Genomic DNA, 22,382 nt, shown 5'->3' with positions numbered 1-22,382 from the left:
GTGACATTTCTTGGCACTTGTTTTAAATCTGTTCCATGGTGTGAATCCTGTAGTAGTTCTGGAGGTCTTCTATTTGAGGTACTGATTGTTCTGATATATCATCTATAATTTCATTTAAAGTTTTATAATGACTACTCCATGTAATAAGCAGAGACCTTCATTTTCTTCATAGTAGGAGATATTTGTTACATTTCCATTGCTTTATAAAATAATAGGATTAGCTTATTACCCATTCCATACTTGACAAAAATTAAAACTGAATTAAATATCCATAATTGTTTATTAATAAAATTTTTCATCTTTTATCACATTGACTTTTATCACTCTAAAGTGCCACTAGAGAGAAAACTCTAATAATTAAAACTAAATGAAATTCTGATAATTACAGTTCTTAGTAAAAGAATTGGCTATGTTGGGATTATCACAACAGATTTGTTTAAATTATATGTTTAATTGTTTTCAACGTTATTTTGTGAAATTGGCTGCTTGGAGGAATAAACTAGGATTATAAAGTAGATTAAAACTAAAACAAGATAATGTGTATAAATTGAGAATAAATTGCATAGTGTATTTCCCCTGGATTTTTGTGGTGTCTATTTCATTTTTGTTTAAGTTCTTTGTAGATTTCAGATTTTTATTTATTTATTTATTTATTTATTTTTATTTTTTATTTTTTTATTGCATTTTAGGTTTTGGGGTACATGTGAAAAACATGCAAGGTTGTTGCATAGGTGCATATGTGGCAGTGTGATTTGCTGCCTCCCTCCCCTTCACCTATATCTGGCATTTCTCCCCATGCTATCCCTCCCCAACTCCCCACCCCCCCGCTGTCTCCCCCCAACAGACCCCCGTGTATAGTGCTCCCCTTCCTGTGTCCATGTGTTCTCCTTGTTCAACACTCGCCTATGAGTGAGAACATGTGGTGTTTGATTTTGTGTTCTTGTGTCAGTTTGCTGAGAATGATGGTTTCCAGGTTCAACCATGTCCCTACAAAGGACGTGAACTCCTCGTTTTTAATGGCTGAATAATATTCCATGGTGTATATGTGCCACATTTTTCCTGTCCAGTCTATCATCGATGGGCATTTGGGTTGGTTCCAGGTCTTTGCTATTGTAAATTGTGCTGCAGTGAACATTCGTGTGCATGTGTCCTTATAGCAGAACGATTTATAATCCTTTGGATATATACCCAGTAATGGGATTGCTGGGTCAAATGGAATTTCTATTTCTAGGTCCTTGAGGAATCGCCACACTGTTTTCCACAGTGGTTGAACTAATTTACACTCCCACCAACAGTGTAAGAGTGTTCCTATTTCTCCACATCCTCTCCAGCATTTGTTTTCTCTAGATTTTTTAATGATCGCCATTCTAACTGGCGTGAGATGGTATCTCAATGTAGTTTTGATTTGCATTTCTCTAATGACCAGTGATGATGAGCATTTTTTCATATGTTTGTTGGCCTCATGTATGTCTTCTTTTGTAAAGTATCTGTTCTTATCCTTCGCCCATTTTTGAATGGGCTTGTTTGTTTTTTTCTTGTAAATCTGTTTTAGCTCATTGTAAATTCTGGATATCAGCCCTTTGTCAGACGGGTAGGCTGCAAAAATTTTTTCCCATTCTGTTGGTTGCCGATTCACTCTATTGACTGTTTCTTTTGCCTTGCAGAAGCTGTGGAGTTTGATTAGGTCCCATTTGTCTATTTTGTCTTTTGTTGCCAATGCTTTTGGTGTTTTGGTCATAAAGTCCTTGCCTACGCCTATGTCCTGAATGGTTTTGCCTAGGTTTCCTTCTAGTGTTTTTATGGTGTTAGGTCTTATGTTTAAGTTTTTAATCCATCTGGAGTCCATTTTAGTGTAAGGTGTCAGGGAGGGGTCGAGTTTCTGCTTTCTGCATATGGCTAGCCAGTTTTCCCAACACCACTTACTGAACAGGGAATCCTTTCCTCATTGCTTGTTTTTTTCAGGTTTGTCAAAGATCGGGTGGTTGTAGATATGTTGTGTCGCCTCCGACGCCTCTGTTCTGTTCCATTGGTCTATATCTCTGTTTTGGTACCAGTACCATGCTGTTTTGATTACTGTAGCCTTGTAGTAGAGTTTGATGTCCGGTAGTGTGATGCCTCCCGCTTTGTTCTTTTTGCTTAGAATTGATTTGGCTATGCGGGCTCTCTTTTGGTTCCATATGAAGTTTAAGGTGGTTTTTTCCAGTTCTGTGAGGAAGGTCATTGGTAGCTTGATGGGGATAGCGTTGAATCTGTAAATTACTTTGGGCAGTATGGCCATTTTCACGATATTAATTCTTCCTAACCATGAACATGGAATGTTTCTGCATCTGTTTGTGTCCTCTCTTATTTCATTGAGCAGTGATTTGTAGTTCTCCTTGAAGAGGTCCTTTACGTTCCTTGTTAGTTGTATTCCTAGGTATTTTATTCTCTTTGTAGCAATTGTGAATGGCAGTTCGTTCTTGATTTGGCTCTCCTTAAGTCTGTTATTGGTGTATAGGAATGCTTGTGATTTTTGCACATTGATTTTGTATCCTGAGACTTTGCTGAAGTTGCTTATCAGTTTCAGGAGATTTTGGGCTGAGGTGATAGGGTCTTCTAGATATACAATCATGTTGTCTGCAAATAGAGACAATTTGACTTCCTCCTTTCCTAATTGAATACCCTTTATTTCTTTTTCTTGCCTGATTGTTCTGGCTAGAACTTCCAGTACTATATTGAATAGGAGTGGTGAGAGAGGGCATCCTTGTCTAGTGCCAGATTTCAAAGGGAATGCTTCCAGTTTTTGCCCATTCAGTATGATATTGGCTGTTGGTTTGTCATAAATAGCTTTTATTATTTTGAGATACGTTCCGTCGATACCTAGTTTATTGAGAGTTTTTAGCATAAAGGGCTGTTGAATTTTGTCGAAGGCCTTCTCTGCATCAATTGAGATAATCATGTAGTTTTTGTTTTTGGTTCTGTTTATGTGGTGAATTACATTTATAGGCTTGCGTATATTGAACCAGCCTTGCATCCCTGGGATGAATCCTACTTGATCATGGTGGATAAGCTTTTTGATGTGCTGTTGTAATCGGCTTGCCAGTATTTTATTGAAGATTTTTGCATCAATGTTCATCATGGATATTGGCCTGTAGTTTTCTTTTTTTGTTGAGTCCCTGCCGGGTTTTGGTATTAGGATGATGTTGGTCTCATAAAATGATTTGGGAAGGATTCCCTCTTTTTGGATTATTTGGAATAGTTTCAGTAGAAATGGTACCAGTTCCTCTTTGTATGTCTGGTAGAATTCGGCTGTGAACCCCTCTGGACCTGGCCTTTTTTTGGGTGGTAGGCTCTTAATTGCTGCCTCAACTTCAGACCTTGTTATTGGTCTATTCAGGGTTTCGACTTCTTCCTGGTTTAGGCATGGGAGGAGGCTACTGTCCAGGAATTTATCCATTTCTTCCAGGTTTTCTAGTTTATGTGCATAGAGTTGTTTGTAATAATCTCTGATGATGGTTTGAATTTCTGTGTCATCTGTGGTGATATCCCCTTTATCATTTTTTATTGCATCTATTTGGTTATTCTCTCTTTTCTTTTTTATTAGTCTGGCTAGTGGTCTGTCTATTTTGTTGATCTTTTCAAAAAACCAGCTCCTGGATTTATTGATTTTTTGGTAGGGTTTTTCGTGTCTCTATCTCCTTCAATTCTGCTTTGATCTTAGTTATTTCTTGTCTTCTGCTAGGTTTTGAGTTTTTTTTTATCTTGCTCCTCTAGCTCTTTCAATTTTGACGATAGGGTGTCAATTTTAGATCTCTCCTTTCTTCTCATGTGGGCACTTATTGCTATATATTTTCCTCTAGAGACTGCTTTAAATGTGTCCCAGAGATTCTGGTATGTGGTGTCTTCATTCTCGTTGGTTTCGAAGAACATCTTTATTTCTGCCTTCATTTCATTGTTTATCCAGTCAACATTCAGGAGAAAGTTGTTCAGTTTCCCTGAGGCTGTGCGGTTCTGGGTTGGCTTCTGAATTCTGAGTTCTAACTTGATTGCACTGTGGTCTGAGAGACTGTTTGTTATGGTTTCCGTTCTTTTGCATTTGCTGAGGAGTGATTTACTTCCAATTATGTGGTCAATTTTAGAGTAGGTGTGATGTGGTGCTGAGAAGAATGTATATTCTGTGGATTTGGGGTGGAGAGTTCTGTAAATGTCTATTAGGTTTGCTTGTTCCAGGTCTGAGTTCAAGTCCTGGATATCCTTATTAATTTTCTGTCTCGTTGATCTGTCTAATATTGACAATGGTGTGTTGAAGTCTCCCACTATTATTGTGTGGGAGTCTAAGTCTCTTTGCAAGTCTTTAAGAACTTGCCTTATGTATCTGGGTGCTCCTGTATTAGGTGCATATATATTTAGGATCGTTAGCTCTTCTTGTTGCATTGATCCTTTTACCATTATGTAGTGTCCTTCTTTGTCTCTTTTGATCTTTGTTGCTTTAAAGTCTATTTTATCAGAGATGAGAATTGCAACTCCTGCTTTTTTTTGCTCTCCATTTGCTTGGTAAATCTTCCTCCATCCCTTTATTTTGAGCCTTTGTGTATCCTTGCATGTGAGGTGGGTTTCCTGGATACAGCACACTGATGGGTTTTGGCTTTTTATCCAATTTGCCAGTCTGTGTCTTTTGATTGGGGCATTTAGTCCATTTACATTTAGGGTTAATATTGTTATGTGTGAATTTGATCCTGTCATTTTGATGCTAGCTGGCTGTTTTGCCCATTAGTTGATGCAGATTCTTCATTGTTTTGCTGCTCTTTACCATTTCGTGCGTTTTTGGAGTGACTGGTACTGGTTGTTTTTTTCTATGTGTAGTGTCTCCTTCAGGAGCTCTTGTAAAGCTGGTCTGGTGGTGATGAAATCTGTGAGTACTTGCTTGTTCACAAAGGATTTTATTTTTCCTTCACTTATGAAGCTTAGTTTGGCTGGATATGAAATTCTAGGTTGAAAGTTCTTTTCTTTAAGGATGCTGAATATTGGCCCCCACTCTCTTCTGGCCTGTAGGGTTTCTGCTGAGAGATCTGACGTGAGTCTGATGGGTTTCCCTTTGTGGGTAACCCGACCTTTCTCTCTGGCTGCCCTTAGTATTTTCTCCTTCATTTCAACCCTGGTGAATCTTATGATTATGTGCCTTGGGGTTGCTCTTCTGGAGGAATATCTTTGTGGTGTTCTCTGTATTTCCTGGACTTGAATATTAGCCTGCCTTGCTAGGTTGGGGAAGTTTTCCTGGATAATATCCTGAAGAGTATTTTCCAGCTTGGATGCATTCTCTTCGTCACATTCAGGTACACCTATCACACGTAGATTAGGTCTTTTCACATAGTCCCATAATTCTTGTTGACTTTGTTCATTCCTTTTTACCTTGTTTTCTCTAATCTTCCCTTCTCGTTTTATTTCATCGAGTTGATCTTCGACCTCTGATATCCTTTCTTCTGCTTGGTCAATTCGGCTGTTGAAACGTGTGCATGCTTCGCGAAGTTCTCGTGTTGTGTTTTTCAGCTCCATCAATTCACTCATATTTCTCTCTAAGTTGTCCATTCTCGTTAGCATTCCATCAAGTCTTTTTTCAAGGTTTTTAGTTTCTTTGCATTGGGTTAGAACATGTTCTTTTAGCTCACGGAAGTTTCTTATTATCCACTTTCTGAAAGCTGATTCTGTCATTTCATCACACTCATTCTCCATCCAGTCTTGTTCCCTTGCTGGTGGGGAGTTGTGCTCCCTTGTAGGAGGAGAGGTGTTCTGGTTTTGGGTGTTTTCATCCTTTTTGCACTGGTTTCTTCTCATCTTTGTGGATTTATCCACCTATCGACTTTGTAGTTGCTGTCTTTCTGATTTTGGTAATTTTAAGTCTGCAGCAGCTGAACTCATAAACCCCCTTTTCTTCCCCCCAGGTGTTCTGGCCCAGGGAGTAGTTAGGGCTTTATGATTTTCAGCTGTGTTGCTGTCGTTTTCCCTGCCCACAAGGTGGCAGTCTAGTCACACTCAGCCTGCAGAGGCTTCACTGAGCTGCTGTGGGCTCCGCCCAGCTTCCGTGTGAGCTTCCCTGCAGTCCTGTTTATATGGGTGTAGTTAGAACTGCTTCCGCTATGCTGGCCCGCCCCTGTAGTGACGGAGTCTCTGTAGTGGCGGGTTGTCTTGGTTATGGCAAATTGCCCCGGGAACTGCAGGGTGTTTCCTGATGGAGGACGCCCCTCCCCCACAGAGCTGGACCGTCCCTGGTTCATCCGTGTTTCCAGTGGGGCCCTCTTTGCACGGGAATCTCTTGGCTTGACTCCCTGCCTCAGCTCCCCTTGCTGGCCCAGAGGGGACACAGTCTTGTTCACTTTGCTCAAGGAGCCACTGCTCCCTGCCCCTGGTGCAGGCCGAGCGGCTGCTCCAGTCCAACCAGCGGTGCTGGGAACCCGTGGAGCTTCTCCGCCTGTGAATCTCCTGGTCTGTGGGCAGTTAAAATCTGCTGCCCTGTGTGCCGCTGCGTCAGCCGAAGCAACGGCACTGAGATTCGTGGCACGCCCTTGCCAGGGAGTCTCCTGGCTTGACTCCCTGCTTCAGCTCCCCTTGCTGGCTCAGAGGGAACTCTGTCTCTCTTGCTCTGCATAAGAAGCCGCTGCCCCCCGCCCCAGGGCGTAGGCTGAGCGGCCACGCCACTCAAACCAGTGGCGCTGGCGACCCGTGGGGCTTCTCCTCCTGTGAATCTCCTGGTCTGTGGGCAGTAAAAATCCGTCTGGAAATGCGGCGTCCACTCACCCTCTGTGCCTTCTCTCGGAGCTGCAATCCCGACTTCCTCCTAAGCGGCCATCTTGTCCATATCCTACCGTAGATTCCAGATTTGTTGGATGGAGAGATTGCAAAAATTTTCTTCCACTCATAGATTGCCTGTTCACTCTGATGATAGTTTCTCTTGCTATGCAGAAGCTCTTTAGTTTAATTAGATCCCATTTGTCTATTTTGGCTTTTGTTGCCATGCTTTTGGTGTTTCAGTCATGAAGTTCTTGTCCATGCCTGTGTCCTAAATGGTATTGCCTAGGTTTTCTTCTAGGGTTTTTATGGTTTTAGGTGCTATGTTTAAATCTTTAGCCCGTCTTGAGTTAATTTTTGTATAAAGTATAAGGAAGGGATCCAGTTTTACCTTTCTGCAATGGCTAGCCAGTTTTCCCAACATCATTTGTTAAATAGGGAATCCTTTCCCCATTGCTTGTTTTTGTCAGGTTTGTCAAAGATCAGATGGTTGTAGATGTGCGGTGTTATTTCTGAGGCCTCTGATCTGTTCCATTGGTCTATATCTCTGTTTTGGTAGCAGTACCATGCTGTTTTGATTACTGTAGCTTTGTAGTATAGTTTGAAGTCAGGTAGCGTGATGCCTCCACCTTTGTTTTTTTTTTTTGCTGAGGATTGTCTTGGCTATGCAGGCTCTTTTTTGGTTTCATATGAAATTTAAGGTTTTTTTTTTCCAATTCTGTGAAGAAAGTCATTGGTAGCTTGATGGGGATAGCATTGAATCTATAAATTACTTTGGGAAGTATGTCCATTTTCACAATATTGACTCTTCCTAACCATGAGCATGGAATATTTGTCCATTTGTTTGGGTCCTCTCTTATTTCCTTGAACAGTGGTTTGTAGTTCTCCTTGAAGAGATCCTTTACATCCCTTGTTAGTTGTATTCCTAGGTATTTTATTCTCTTTGTAGCAATTGTGAATGGGAGTTCACTCATGACAAATGGGATCTGTGTTTGTCTGTTATTGGTGTATAGGAATGCTTGTGATTTTTGCACATTGATTTTTTCTTGTGAGACTTTGCTGAAGGTGCTTATCAGCTTAAGGAGATTTTGGGCTGGGACTGTGGGGTCTTCTAAATACACAGTTATGTCATTTGCAAATAAGAGACAATATGACTTCCTCTTTTCCTAATTGAATACCCTTTATTTATTTTTCTTGCCTGATTGCCCTGGCCAGAACTTCTAATACTATTTTTTTAAAACCCATATTTACATTTATCAAAGACTTCTGTGAAAATTAGCAGTTTGTATGTTTCGTGGTATTCTTGTTTGTATTTTGGAGTGCTAGATACATACTGGAAATTGAAAGATTTAAAACCGAGGCTCAGAGAACCAGTGATTTTGAATCTTGGTTTTCTAATAGGACTAAAAAGAGTTGACCCTATTAAGTTTTTCAGTTAGTTTAGTTTATAATTTTTTGGAGCCTAAATTATGAATTGAGTTTTTTTCATATAATTGTATTTTCAACTTGAATAATTGATAAAAGGGATATGATATACTATTTGAGAATGTTAAAGTAATATTCCTAAAATAATGTACAGGAGGATGTTACAAACTGTTATATATATATTCATACTGTTTTGATTGGTAAGTTTCACAAACTGTGTAGGAGACATCACCAGGTATTTGGGAAGTATCATAGATAAAGGAGTGAGGAAATGTGGAAGATCTCTTCCCTGGCTAGTGTGGACCTCTTAAGCTATCTTTATGTTTTTGGCTTTTTCTTCTCTAAAATGTAAAGACATTTTGTGTTGTTGTAGAGTGACAGCATATACTGCAAAGAAGAACTTGTCATCAGATAGAGTTTTCCTTTTTATTCTCATTGAAATTGCTTTCAAAAGGTGGTCACTTAATTTTTCTGAGTTTAGGCTTCTTCATGGCTGAAAGTCATCTAGTTAACAAGTGGCAAAGTTGAGAACCTGAAAACCCAAGCTAAGTGTTTTTGTTACTATATTACAGTGACTTATAATAACAGATGCAAACATGGTATGTCTCTTTATTCATCAATTATTTGTTGAATAAATAGGTAGCAATGAGTTTTGGGGTTTGTGGCGTTCTTACTAGCTTTTATTGTAGTCGAAAGAAGGGTCTGAAGGTGACATTTTATTTTGGGTATGGGATTTTACGGTCTTGAAAAGGATTTAAAAAAACATATTTAACAACTATTATTCTTGAACAGTCATGGTTTACTATATGTGAGCTATTTACAGTGTTTACTTTTTATGCATCTTTAGTGTTTTTTTCTGTGGCCTTCCAGTTCTTTTAAGAAGTTTTAAAAAGAGCACTATTTTGCACTTTATCATTTTATAAATATTATGGGATTCTGGCATTTAAAGGGAAGAAAATACCAGTTTGTAACAGCTAACAAATGAAAGATTTTGTGTTACTAAAACTCAGCAGTCATTTGTCTCCCTCTAGCGATCACATAACTGTGCCACATTGCCCATTTACTTGTTACCATGTTTTGATTGAAAGCCAGAAAAAACTACTTCAATAGCTTTTAAATTATGTTTCACATTTTATAGAATTTGGTTAACATTTATTTAAGATTCTCGTGATTAGTTATAATTTTAATAGAAAATCAACCGTTCCTGCAAAGATTTTGGGAAGGCTTTAATATCTTGCTTTATTGAGCTTAAGAAGCTGTGGTAATACATACCATTATTACTGCCAGTAAAAAATACTCCAAGTAAACTAAGACATACCATTGACTGTAAGATACATCTCCATTTCAGAAAGGATAAATTGTGGGAAAAAATCAGTATATAGTTTTAGTACAGTAATTTAATGTCTTTGTGGTATTAGTCCTTGAAATGTTTTTCTCGTTTATAGAAGAAATTTTTATCGGAATATACTACAACACATAATGGTATGGTCAGGTGAAACTCATTGATAATGCAATTGAAGGATCATATACATTAAAAGTTTGAAGTTTAGAATTTTGAGTTGCAAGAACTTAAGTCAAATAGAGTTCTTTTTGATAAATGGAATTTTATGGCTGTAGCTTTGTAATATGTCAACTTTGCTAGGTTGAACTTATTTTCCAGAGTTCCCTTCTCTGTCATTTGTTTAGGATGAGCCATAAGAGAGATTCTTGCATTAGATTTGAAGGCAGAAGTGAAGAGGCAGCCATTTTTGTAGCTTATACAAGTTGTGGCTTCTCTCCTGGCTCCCTTGTTGGTATGAGGTAATAGTAGCCAGGCTGCAATTGCTCTACCTTCTGTGGAATTCTGTTTCAGTTTCTCCATCTCCTGGGTTAGGTGTGTCAGGAAGGACCCCAGTGTGCTCAAGAAACCTTGAGACTATCAGGGTCAGAATAAAAACCAACATGGATTTTAGTGTTCAGTCCATTCCGGTGGGCTTCAGCTGGTGATTGTGGTTCCTATATTGTTTTTGCTTTTCTCACTTTATAAATGTCTTACTTGATTGCCTACTTTACACATACTGATTCCAGCTTCTACAGTTACACAAGATCAAATTCCTTAGTGTCTCTGTCTGTCTGTCCCCCTGAACTGTTTGCTTATCTGGTCAAGCACTGACTGATAAATTTACCATGGTATATAATTCTCAGGGAGATTATATACAATTTCAAATTTGAAATTCTGGTAATATAAAGTAACATTTAGGAAATTCAGTTAGCCATTTTCCCTTCAAAATGGTAGTGATTTTTTTGGAGTACTTAAGTATTCTTCAGTGTATTGTAAGTAATTTTAAGGATTCTTATAAAGAACCAATCCAGTAAAATACATAGATACAGGTTTCTATCTGTTGTAACTTTCTTTCTGCCTGAAAGGACTTTCTTTAACATTTTTGTAGTACAGGTCTTCTGTTGATGAATTTATTCAACTTTTGTATATTAGGAAAAGTGTTTATTTTGCTTTTAGTTTTAGAAGAGATTTTTGTTGTGCATAGAATTCTAGATAGATTTTGGATTTCAAACAATTGTATATCAGAAACAAGAAACTAGATGCATCTAACTATCTAGTTATTTTTAAAATGTGGTTCTTCTCACATTTATTGTTTTTGATGAGAAATTCAATGTCATTGGTATTTTTCTTCCTCTATATTTAATGTGTGGTTTTTTTCTTCTTACTGTTTTTAAGATTTACTCTTTATCATTGAATTTAAGTAGTTTTGATTATGTTGTGTCCTCTTTATTTTCTTCATTTTTTATGCTTGGGGTTCAGTAACCTTTTTGTATCTGTATACTTGGGCTTTCATTAAATTTTGAAATTATTACGCCATTATTTCTTTTTTTTTTGAGATGGAGTCTCGCTCTATTGCCCAGACTGGAGTGCAATGGCGCGCTCTTGGCTCAGCACAACTTGGCCTCCCAGGTTCGAGCAATTCTCCTGCCTCAGCCCCCCAAGTAGCTGAGATTACAGATGTGCACCACCATGACCGGCTAATTTTTATATTTTTAAGTAGAGACCAAGTTTCACCATGTTGGTCAGTCTGGTCTTGAACTCCTGACCTTGTGATCTGCCCACCTCAGCCTCCCAAAGTGCTGGGATTACAGACGTGAGCCACCAAGCCCGGCTAGGCCATTATTTCTTCAGCGTTTTTTTTAAATTTTTTTCTGTCCTTCCTCTTCTTCGGCGACTCAAGTACACATATGTTTTGTTCCTTAAAGTTGTTTCAGAGCTCACTTGTGCTCTTGTTTTTTCAGTCTCTTTTCCTCCTGTTTCATTTTAGATAGTTATACTTTGTCTGTCTCCAAGTTCACTAATCTTTTCTTTGCAATATTTGATCTGCCTTAGTCCCATCCAGTGTCTGTGTGTGTGTAATATATATATTTTATCTCAGGTATTATTGTTTTCATTCCTAGAAGTTTGATTTTAGTCTTTTTCATGTCTTTCATGTTTCTGTGTATACTTTGTTCAGTTTTCTTCTAGCTTCTTGAACATATGGAATACACATGTTTAAATGTCCATTAACTTGATCATCTGGCTCATTTCTGGATCATTTTTGATTGATTGGCTTTTCTACTCATTATGGGTTATATTTTTCTGCCTCTCCGCATGTGTAGTAATTTTTGATTGGATGTCATATTTTGTGAATTTTACCTTGCTGGGTGTTGGATAGTTTTTATATTCCTGAAAATAGTCTTGAGCTTTGTTCTGGGTTGTAGTTTAATTACTTGGCAACAGTTTGATCTTTTTGAGCCTTGTTTTCAAGCTTTGTTTGGTAGTACCAGAGCAGCATTTAGACTGGGGTTACTCTCGCCCCTCTATGGAGGAAAGGCCCTTCTTTCAATTATATAGATTACTATAATTGTTCTCCCATTAATTATGAGTGTTTCCATTCTGCCTGGTAGGAATAACCACTATTCTTGGCCCTTTTTGAGTTCCAGGCACTGTTCTCTGTAGTCCTTTTTGGGTGATTCTTTCTCCAGCCTGGGTTAATTTTCTCACATGCATATGCTGATCAGTAATCAGCTCAAGACTTGGAAGAGGATTCCTTGTAGATCTCTGGAGTTCTTTTTCTACTGATTCTTCTCTGGTACTCTGTCCTGAAAACTCTATTTTCCCTAGCTTTCCTAGACTCTCAGTTTCTCTCCATAGCTCAGGGAAACCACTGGACTCTGCGAGTTTGCCCTCCTTGCCCTGTGGCCTTGAAAGTCTCTCTAGACGTTAATAAGCTGGAGGAGTTATAGAAGTGACCTTGGTTGTTTCTTTTCTTCCAGGGATCACTGACCTTTTATCCTGATGTCCACTGGCTTGAGAGCTGTTCTTCATCCAGTTTTTCTTAGTTTTCAGGTGGTTTTATTTAGTTCTTTTCTTGTTATTCTATTTTGACACTATTTTAGTTACATCTAATTATGTGTTTTAGAGTCACTATCAGGAGAAATGTCTATTTAGAGAGCCATGATACTCTTTCTCAGATGATTTGAATTATCTGGTATTGTAGGTACCCAGGTTTAAAAGCCTGTATGGTTTTTCTGCACGTATTTGGCATTCTGTTCTTAGTTTTCTATTTCGTGGTACTCAGAGTAGCTGATTCAGAAACTTTGTTACTGGTCTATGTTGGAATGAAAAATATGCACTGCAATGTATGTAAATGCACTGCTTCCTTCATTGAGAAAGTATTGCTATGAAAAGCTGTTAGGTGAACCTAACAGTGTGCTTAGTGATATAGTTGATTTATATTTTATACAAGTATCTTGTCTTGATATAGTCAGGTAACTGTCTGTGGTCTAGTACTGGTCCCCTAGTCACACTCTTGAGTAGCTGCTTGTACTTTATATTACTTAAACAAATGTGGATTTTTATTTAATATGCTTTTAATTGAACTCAAGAATATAGATAGCTTCTGTAAGAGTACCCGGGATTACTCAGTTGCAGATATAAAAGAAAGCAAGCATCCAAAAGCCAACCTATATTAACTTCAATTATCTTGATTTTTTTAAAAAAGTATACGATTGAATAGTTTTTTGTATATTTACAGAGTCATGCCACCATCATTACAATTTAATCTTAGGATTTCTTTATCATCCCCCCAAAAAACCTTGCATCTATTAACAGTCACTCCTTACATATGTCCTGTCTCCAGTCCTAGGCAACCATGAGTCTACTTTCTTTGTCTCTATATTTGCCTTTTTTTTTTTTTTTTGACTTTTCCATAATGATTTTGAAGTTCATCCATAGATCAGTACTTTGTTTCTTTTTATTGCTTAATAATATTCTATATCTTGATGTAAAAATTTTTTTTAAAATATAGAGGCAAGGCCTCACTGTATTTCCCAGGCTGGCCTTGAACTCCTGGACTCCAGCTATGCACCTCAGCCTCCCAAGTAGCTGGGACTACAGGTGTGTACCACCATGCTTGGCTCATTAACTAGACTTTTGATTTTTGAGGCAAGTATTTTTCTGACAGCTGCTTTACTCTTTTGAGATCCTCTACCATATGTATTTGTTGCCCTTTAAATTCGCTGTTTTCTGATTGTTTAGGTATACTCAGTATCATACCAGTGTTTTAACTAGCTTTGTAATTTCCATATTTTTGGCTATTAGTTGCTACATTTTCTCTTCAAGAATGAGATATTTAAAGTAACTTAAAATAGTAGTTGAATTTGGGTATGATCAATGATGCATATCTTATACTTTATTGCATAGCTAATTTAATTTTTTGACTTAATGGCACTGTATCAAATGAGTTACTTGATTTGAATACTAGTCAGGGATTAATAATGAATTAGTGTGACAACAAAGAAACCCAACAGTGTAAAATTAAGTTTTTTTTGTTGTTGTTAATGTAACAGTCTATGTCATGAGTCATTGAAGTCTGGGGAGGGTAGCGCAGATTTGCTTTACATGATTATTTAGTGTCTTGTTACCTTTTATATCATTCCACTGCCCAACCCCTTAGACTCCTAGAGAATTTATATCTTCGTGATAGAAACTTGATCACTGACATATCCTGGTTTCATCTGGCTGAAAAGGGGAAAAAGATCTTAGACAAGGCATGATCAATAATGTAAGTTATAGAGATGAAAGTGATATATACCATTTCATTTATATTTGACTGATGAGAATTTAGATGACTATAATGCATTGCAAAAGAAGCTGGTATACAGTGTAGTTAGGCAGTGATATGTAATTACTATGACTGAAAGGAGGTTGTAATTTGGCAGGTAACCAGCAGTCTCTGCCACAACACCAATGTAGTAGTCTTTGAATTTAACAGTTTGTAAATGAGATCTGGAAATTATCTTTGAAGAGTACCTTATAACTTAATCTATTTATTAGTACCAGTCTTAAGAAAGGTCCTATCAAGGGTAGATAAAAATCAAATTACCAAAATTTCAATACCTCTGGTATTAAAATTTACCAAAATCAAATTACCAAAATTTCAATACCTCTGGTATTGAAATTTTCAGTTGTTATTTTAGAAAACTTTTGTTTAAGAATATTGGAAAGTTGAAATCATTCTCAGTTCTACCATTTACTAGCTGTGTAACCTTTGATAAACTACTCTGTGGCTCACTTTTCTCATATAAACGAGCATCATCATTGTTCCTAGTTCTTAGGCCATGTGCTGATCAAATGAGAATGTATTATACATAAAGCACATAGCATTTCCTATTTAGTAGCTCTCAAGATAGCTGTTATTGTTATCATAATATTAAGTACCTGGTTTTGGACAGAGGCAGTTTAAGGCTTTTAGTATCTAATATATGGAATTGCCAAAAACCAATTTTGAATTTATGATCTCATTGAATTTGTTTTTATTTTTACCAGTTGTCATCAAGAAAAGATACAAAAGGCTTAATTTTAATACATGGGGTGATGATTATAACTTATGTGTACATAGCAATGTATTTCTTTCAAGCCAATTACTTTAATTTTGTACCTGCGTTACAAAGTAATAGTTTTAAGAAATTCATATTTCTACAATATATTTATATATTTTTAAACCCATAATTTTTATATTGATAGAGAACTGTAAAATTAAGCATTTTTATAGTTTATTTTATAAGACTACATCATTGAATAGTTCTATTCAATTTAATTAAAAGGAAGTTTAATGTAAGTAAAGTTATACACCCTAAATTTTTGTACTTATTCCCTAACTCTTTAAAAATGTATATGAAACCTAATGTTAAGAAAAATCACTTGTCTGTGGAATATATTCATATTCAGGAAATAATTTAGACGCCAGTAAATTTGTAGCCTGTCTCTCTTCCCACCTCCCCACAAAAATTAATGCTTTGATCTGTTATTTTCTTATAAAAGTTGAATTTAAGGGCATTTGCTCATAGCTGATTTTTCAATGAATCAAAGGTAGCCCTCATTATGTTTTTTACTATAGTCATGCATCACTTAACAATGGGATATGTTCTGAGAAATATGTTGTTAAGTGATTTTCTCTTTGTGCAAACATCATAGTGTGTACTTAAAGCTAGATGGTATAGCCTATCACACACCTCGGCTATATGGTATAACCTATTCCTCCTAGGCTACAAATGTGTGCAGCATGTTAGTGTACTGATTACTGTAGGCAGTTGTAACACAATGGTAAATATTTGTGTATCTGAACTATTTAGACATCTTAGAAAAGGAAAGGTACAGTAAAAATACTGTATAAAAGATAAAATTTGTTAAACCTGTATAGGACATTTACCACAAATGGACCTTGCAGGACTGGGAGTGCTCTAGGTTATTCAGTGAGTGAGTAGTGAGTGAATGTGACGGCCCAGGACATTGCTGTACACTACTGTAGATTTATAAACATCGTATACTTAGACTACACTAAATTATTTAGGGAATTTTTTTTTTTTTTTGAGATGGAGTCTCACTGTGTTTCCCAGGCTAGAGTGCAGTGTAGTGGTGTGATCTCGGCTCACAGGAACCTCTGGCTCCTAGGTTCAAGTGATTCTTGTGCCTTAGCCTCCCAAATAACTGGGATTACAGCTGTGCACCACCACACCTGGCTAATTTTTATGTTTTTAGTAGAGACAGGGTTTCACCATGTTGGTTTCGTACTCCTGACCTCAAATGATCCACCTGCCTCAGCCTCCCAAAGTGCTGAGATTATAGACATGAGCCACCGCACCTGGCCAGACTACACTAAATTTATAGAAGAATCTTTTCTCCAAAAATAAATTAACCTTAGCTTACTGTAACTTTTCACTCTATAACTTTAATTTTTTAAAACTTTTTGGTTATTTCGAAATAACACTTAGCATAAAACACAAACATATACAGCTGTGCAAAAATATTCTTTCTTTGTATCCAAATTCCATAAGCCTTTTTCCATTTTAAAAACGTTGTTTTTTTCTTTTTTTTTTTGAGACAGAGAGTCTTGCTCTGTTACCCAGGCTGGAGTGTAGTGACATGATCTCAGCTAACTGCAACCTCCTCCTTGTGGGTTAAAATGATTCTACTGCCTCAGCCTACCAAGTAGCTGGGACTACAGACACATGTCACCACACCCGGCTTTTTTTTTTTTTTTTTTTTTTTAATTTTTTGTAGAGATGGGGTTTCACTATGTTGGCCAGGCAGGTCTTGAACTTCTGACCTCAGGTGATCTGCTCACCTAGGCCTCCCAAAGGGTTGGGATTATAGACGTGAGCCACTGCACGTCAAATATTGTTGTTAGTTATATTTTTGTCTGGTGGATTTCTAGAAACCTGAGAAGATGCATTTATACTCTGTGTAGCTGTCTTCGTAACTTGGTATTTTAGTTGATTTCAAAAGTAGAGTGTTTGAGAAAAGACTCACACATTAAGTAAAACGAGTGAAATTTGAGTTAAAATCTGACTAGCAATTTTCATAAGTAATGGTTTTGTCAATAATTTGTTAAAGTATTCAGGTACTAGTTTACTAAATTTTACTCTGTATATTCGTGAATCTAGAATACCATACCTTTTTTTTTTTTTTTTTTTTTTTTTTAGAGAGAGAGAGAGAGAGAATAGGAAGGAGAAAAAAGGAAGAGAAAGAGAGAGAGAGAATGGGGAGGAGGTAGAAGGAAAAGAAAGAGGGAGAGAGAATGGGAGTATTGCTTTCTTGCCCAGGCTAGAATGCAATTTAGTAATGGGTATTGAAAACCTCTTTTATACTGATAATTATACTTAATGATGTAATCAGGAAGGAGTAAGGGAAGAAGATAACAAACAAACAGCCAACCAATATTTAATTTAAACCTATGAAATGCTATGCGATTACTGAGGAGTGATTTACTTCCAATTATATAGTCACCTTTGGAATAGGTGTGAGGTGGTAATGTATGTTTTGTGTATTTGAAGTGGAGAGTACTATAAATATTTATTAAGTTTACTTGTTCCGGGTCTGAGTTCAAGTTCTGAATATCCTTGTTAATTTTCTATCTCGTTGATCTATAGAATCGTTAGCTCTTCTTGTTGCATTGATCCTTTTGCCATTATGTAGTGTCATTCCTCGCCTCTTTTGATCTTTGTTGCTTTAAAGTCTACTTTATCAGAGGTGAGAATTGCATCTGCTGCTTTTTGTTTATTAGTTTATTTTTACTCTCTGTTCAATTAGTAAATCTTCCTCCTTCTCTCTGAGTCTTTGTGTATTGTTTCATGTAAGATGGGCCCGGATGCAGCATACCGATGGGTTTTGGCTTTTTATCCAATTAAAATATATGTAAGTTTAATACCAGCATTTGATGCTAGCTGGCTGTTTTACCCATTAGTTGATGTGAATTTTTTATTGTGTTAAAGTTCTTTGCTTTTTGATATATTTTTGGAAAGGCTGATATTGGTTGTTCCTTTATATGTATAGTGCTTCTTTCAGAAGCTCTTGTAAAGCAGGCCTGGTGGTGGTGAACTCTCTAAGTACTTGTTTGTTCGCAAAAGATTTAATTTTTCCTTCGCACATAAAGCTTAGTTTGGCTGGATAGGAAATTCTGGGTTGAAAGTTCTTTTCTTTAAGGATGTTAAATATTGGTCCCCACTCTTTTCTGGCTTGTAGGGTTTCTGCTGAGAGATCTGCTGTAAGTCTGATAGGTTTCCCTTTATGGGTAACCTGAACTTTCTCTCTAGCTGCCCTTAGTATTTTCTCCTTCATTTCAACCCTAATAAATCTGGCAATTATGTGCCTTGGGGTTGGTCTTCTTGAAGAATATCTTTGTGGTGTTCTCTGTATTACCTGGAGTTGAATATTACCCTGCCTTGCCAGGTTGGGAAAATTTTCCTGAATGATATCCTGAAGAGTATTTTCCAACTTGGATTCATTCTCTTCATCACATTCAGGTACACCTATCAAACGTAAATTAGGTCTTTTCACATAGTCCCATATTTCCTGGAGACTTTGCTCATTCCTTTTCATCCTTTTTTCTGCATTTTTGTCTTCTCGTTTCATTTCACTGAGCTGGTCCTCGACTTCTGATATCCTTCCTTCCGCTTGATCAATTCGACTGTTTAAACTTGTGCATGCTTCGCGAAGTTCTCGTGTTGTGTTTTTCAGCTCCATCAATTCACTTATATTCTTCTCTAAATTGTCCATTCTCATTAACATTTCGTTAAACCTTTTTTCAAGGTTCTTAGTTTCTTTGCATTGGGTTAGAATAAGTTCTTTTAATTCACAGAAGTTTCTTATCACCCACGTTTGGAAACCTGCTTCTGTTATTGGGATACCGGTGTAATCTATTAAGCCTTGTTCCGTTACTGATGAGGAATTGCAATCCCCTGTAGAGGGAGAGGCATTCTGATTTTGAGTATTCTCTACCTTTTTACGCTGGTTTCTTCCCTTCATTATTTATTTGTCCGTCTGTCGTCTTTATAATTACCGACTTTCTAACTGGGTCTCTGACGTCCAACTTGTTGATTCCCTGCGCCGAAATCTGAGCAATCCACTGAGCCGGCCAAAAGAGCGGTGTTAAGATTGATGGTGCTTTTCTGCCCGGAAATATCCGGACTCTGCACCAAGAACTGGCGTGCCAAGGCACCAGCAAAACCGCCACGCCGGCCACAAGAGTCGCCCTGGCGACCCGTGGAGCTCCTCCACTGGGAATCTCGTGGTCCGTGAGCAACTAATATTCGTCTGAAAGTGTGGCGTCCTCTCGTTCTTTGCGCTTTCACTGGGAGGTACGTGCCCGAGCTGCTAATCATCAGCCATCTTGGATCTCTCCAGTCACCATACCTTTTTTATGGATAATTGTTAATGATACTATATCTAGTTTCTTCATATGCTTTTGTTTATTATGAGAATTTTATTTTTTAACATGAGAATAAATGTTCTCTGTTATTTTAAATACTTTTAAAATGTCTTTAGCCACCTAGATGAATGGTTCATAATCTTTTTATCTGGTTATTCATATATTTGCGAGAATTGGTAATAGTGGCTCATGGAAACAGTGATTTTTCAGTTTAGGAGCGGGAAGAAAATCCCTGCATGAATCTGAAATACTCAAATCTCTTTATCTCCCTTTGCCCTAATTTTTTTGATTGTTTTCATATTAGTGTACAGTGTAGCAGGCTTAATTATCTGATGGAGTTTTTCTATGTTTTAGTATTAGAATTATGATGTCCTTTGGCATGATTTATAAATGGTGACCAAAGTGTTTTAGAAAAATTGTGTTTTAGGTTTTACTCTTTTAAAGTTAATTTTTGAAAGCATGATTCTTAGTTGTTTGAAATGGCAAAGCCCTTAGCTGTTTCTTGCTAAGGAGGACTGAGCCACATTGAAGATGCTTATAGTTAGCTCAGACATGAAAACTAGAGGCCTGAAGAATAATCCTTACTTTATCATTTTCATGCCTTTTGAAAAGAGGTTTAGATGCTGAGAAGCTATCAGGTGCTTTTATGAGCAGCAGAGAAAGATTCTAAGACATTTACTGTAGTCAGAATTAATTTACAATTTAATGTAAAGTTAACTGACTCAAAGCAATTAGTTCATGATTTACATTCAGTTGCTAGTTATTTTTTTCTATTTTCCTATACATTTTATAGAATGCTGTATACCAGTTATAGAGCTTCATTACTGAAGTATTGGAAACTAGTTTTGTCCTAGGGAGAAATACTTGGATTAAATCTGTAGTGTATTTGCAGTGACAAGAGAGCATTTGGTAAAACTAAAAGTAAAAAAAAAAAAACCAAAACATTATTTAGAAACCTCTCTGGCTGTCTTTATAAATCAACAAGACAAATCCTGAAAATGTGCCCAGTTTCACAACAGTCATTATGTATTGACAACATTTATTGCAGAGGAAATAAATACTATTTGTTTTCTCTGGTATTATGGAATTGGAACCAAAAAAGCATTTTGTACAACAGTTTTTGGTTAGTGTTACAAATTCAATTAGACAAACATTTGCTTTGAACAAAAATAAAATCAGTAGGGTGTATCTGACTATTTTATAAAATAATGTAGCAGTGTTCATATTCTAGTAAGATATTTAAAGTGATATTCTATCAATAAAATATTTGGCTGAGATTTTTTATGTGAATTATAAATACTGTATAACGTTTCATGCTCTTAACTTGGCTGAATGGTAATTTTTTTTAGTTTTCCTTGCTGGGTAGGTAAATATTACTGTTTCGGGGAGAAATTTAAAAATTATTCTTTAAAAAAAATAATTTTATCTTAATTTAACAATTCTTTTGTTGTATAGACATTTTCTATAACAAAGCACCTCCCTATATACACTGTTATATTTGAGTCTTAAATAATTATCTGTTTAAAGTAGAATATTCCAAGTAGAATTACATTCAATTTGTTGCACTTACTACCTCTTTTATATCTGTCTTAGTGTCTTTGAATATTTGTTTAGGCCTCTGAGTCACACTGACAACAACATTAGGAACATGGCTTTAGGCATATTTTAGTGCTTTGATAGCACGTAGTGACTTGTGCTAGAAAAAGTGGGTGTTAACCTTGATGATGTCATATAAGACCTGATTTGTCATCGGGGTAACATTGAAAAGCAAGATGTGAAAAAGAAAAGTGACTAATTTTTTTTTTCACATTTTTGTTGCCTGCCCCCTGGTGGAGAAGTTAGTAAAATCAACAAACAGGGTCCATGAAAAGTCTGAAGGTGGGGGGAAGATGTATACAAAAAAACTAATCATTGCTCATGCCTGTAGTCCCAGCACTTTGGAAGGCCCAATGCAGGAGGATTGTTTGAGCCAGGAGTGTCAGACTGGGCAACATGGCAAAACCCTGTCTCTTAAAAAAAATTAGAAAATTAGCCAGGCATGGTGGCAGGTGCCTGTAGTCCCAACTACCTGGGAGGCTGAGGTGGGAGGATCACCTGAGCTTTGGAAGTTGAGGATGCAGTGAGCTGTGATCATGCCACTGCATTCCAGCCTGGGTGACAAAGTGAGCCCCAAACAAAAAACAAATTATCCGTTAATTTAGTATATGAAAATTTAAATATATGTTAGAATTTTAGGTTTTATAGTCTTAGTTTCTCAATTTTGGAAGGAACAAATGTGGGATTAAAATTCTAAGGATACATAGTTTTCTTAAAGGTATGCAAATTTGCTTTCCTCATTATGTTTCTGTATTTCTCAAAATACCTTGTCATCACTTTTCAGGATCTTACTGAAGTAACACAAAGTTTAAAAATGGAAAATGAAGAGTTTAAGAAGAGGTACAGTGATGCTACATCCAAAGCCCTCCAGCTTGAGGAAGATATTGTGTCAGTAACACATAAAGCAATTGAAAAAGAAACTGAATTGGACAGGTAGTTCTATGCTTTTAAAAAATAACTTTAATAAAAATTTAAAAACTTGAAAACATTATAATGTTACTTTATCCTATCTCAGTTTAAAGGACAAACTCAGGAAGGCACAGCACGAAAGAGAACAACTTGAATGTCAGTTGAAGACGGAAAAGGATGAGAAGGAACTTTATAAGGTAATTTATTCTTTCCATATTTATTGCCTGTTGCTTCATAAGAAATGATCCCAAAACTTAGGGGCCCGCAGGTCAGCAATTTAGGAGCAGCTTAGCTGAGTGGTTCTGGCTGTGGTCTTTTGTGGTTGCAGTCCTCTTGGCAAGGGCTATAGTCAGCTAAAGGCTTGATTGGGACTGGAGGATCTGTTTTCAAGATGGCTTACTGACATGGCTTTTGGCGGGAGGCCCTTCAACTCCTCTTGAAATGGATTTTTCATAG

At 36.9% G+C, this 22,382-nt stretch overlaps 1 protein-coding gene across 4 annotated transcripts in view; it reads left to right on the top strand.

The window, feature by feature from the left end:
• TAX1BP1 (Tax1 binding protein 1) overlaps nt 1-22,382 on the top strand; it is a 96,072-nt gene that overhangs the window by 29,781 nt on the left and 43,909 nt on the right. For all 4 annotated transcript variants that reach the window (XM_012447774.2, XM_012447776.2, XM_012447775.2 and 1 more), the window contains exons 6-7: nt 21,802-21,950; nt 22,033-22,123. In XM_012447774.2, the coding sequence (XP_012303197.1) occupies nt 21,802-21,950; nt 22,033-22,123 (240 nt within the window). The remainder of the gene's footprint in view (nt 1-21,801; nt 21,951-22,032; nt 22,124-22,382) is intronic.

The sequence above is a fragment of the Aotus nancymaae genome, unplaced genomic scaffold (assembly GCF_030222135.1).
Source record: "Aotus nancymaae isolate 86718 unplaced genomic scaffold, 86718_ANA_hifiasm-v0.15.2.pri h1tg000025l, whole genome shotgun sequence".
NCBI classification, from domain to species: Eukaryota; Metazoa; Chordata; class Mammalia; order Primates; family Aotidae; genus Aotus; species Aotus nancymaae.
The sequence above is the reverse complement of the archived record's forward strand: the minus strand, read 5'-3'. Positions and strand labels throughout refer to the sequence as shown.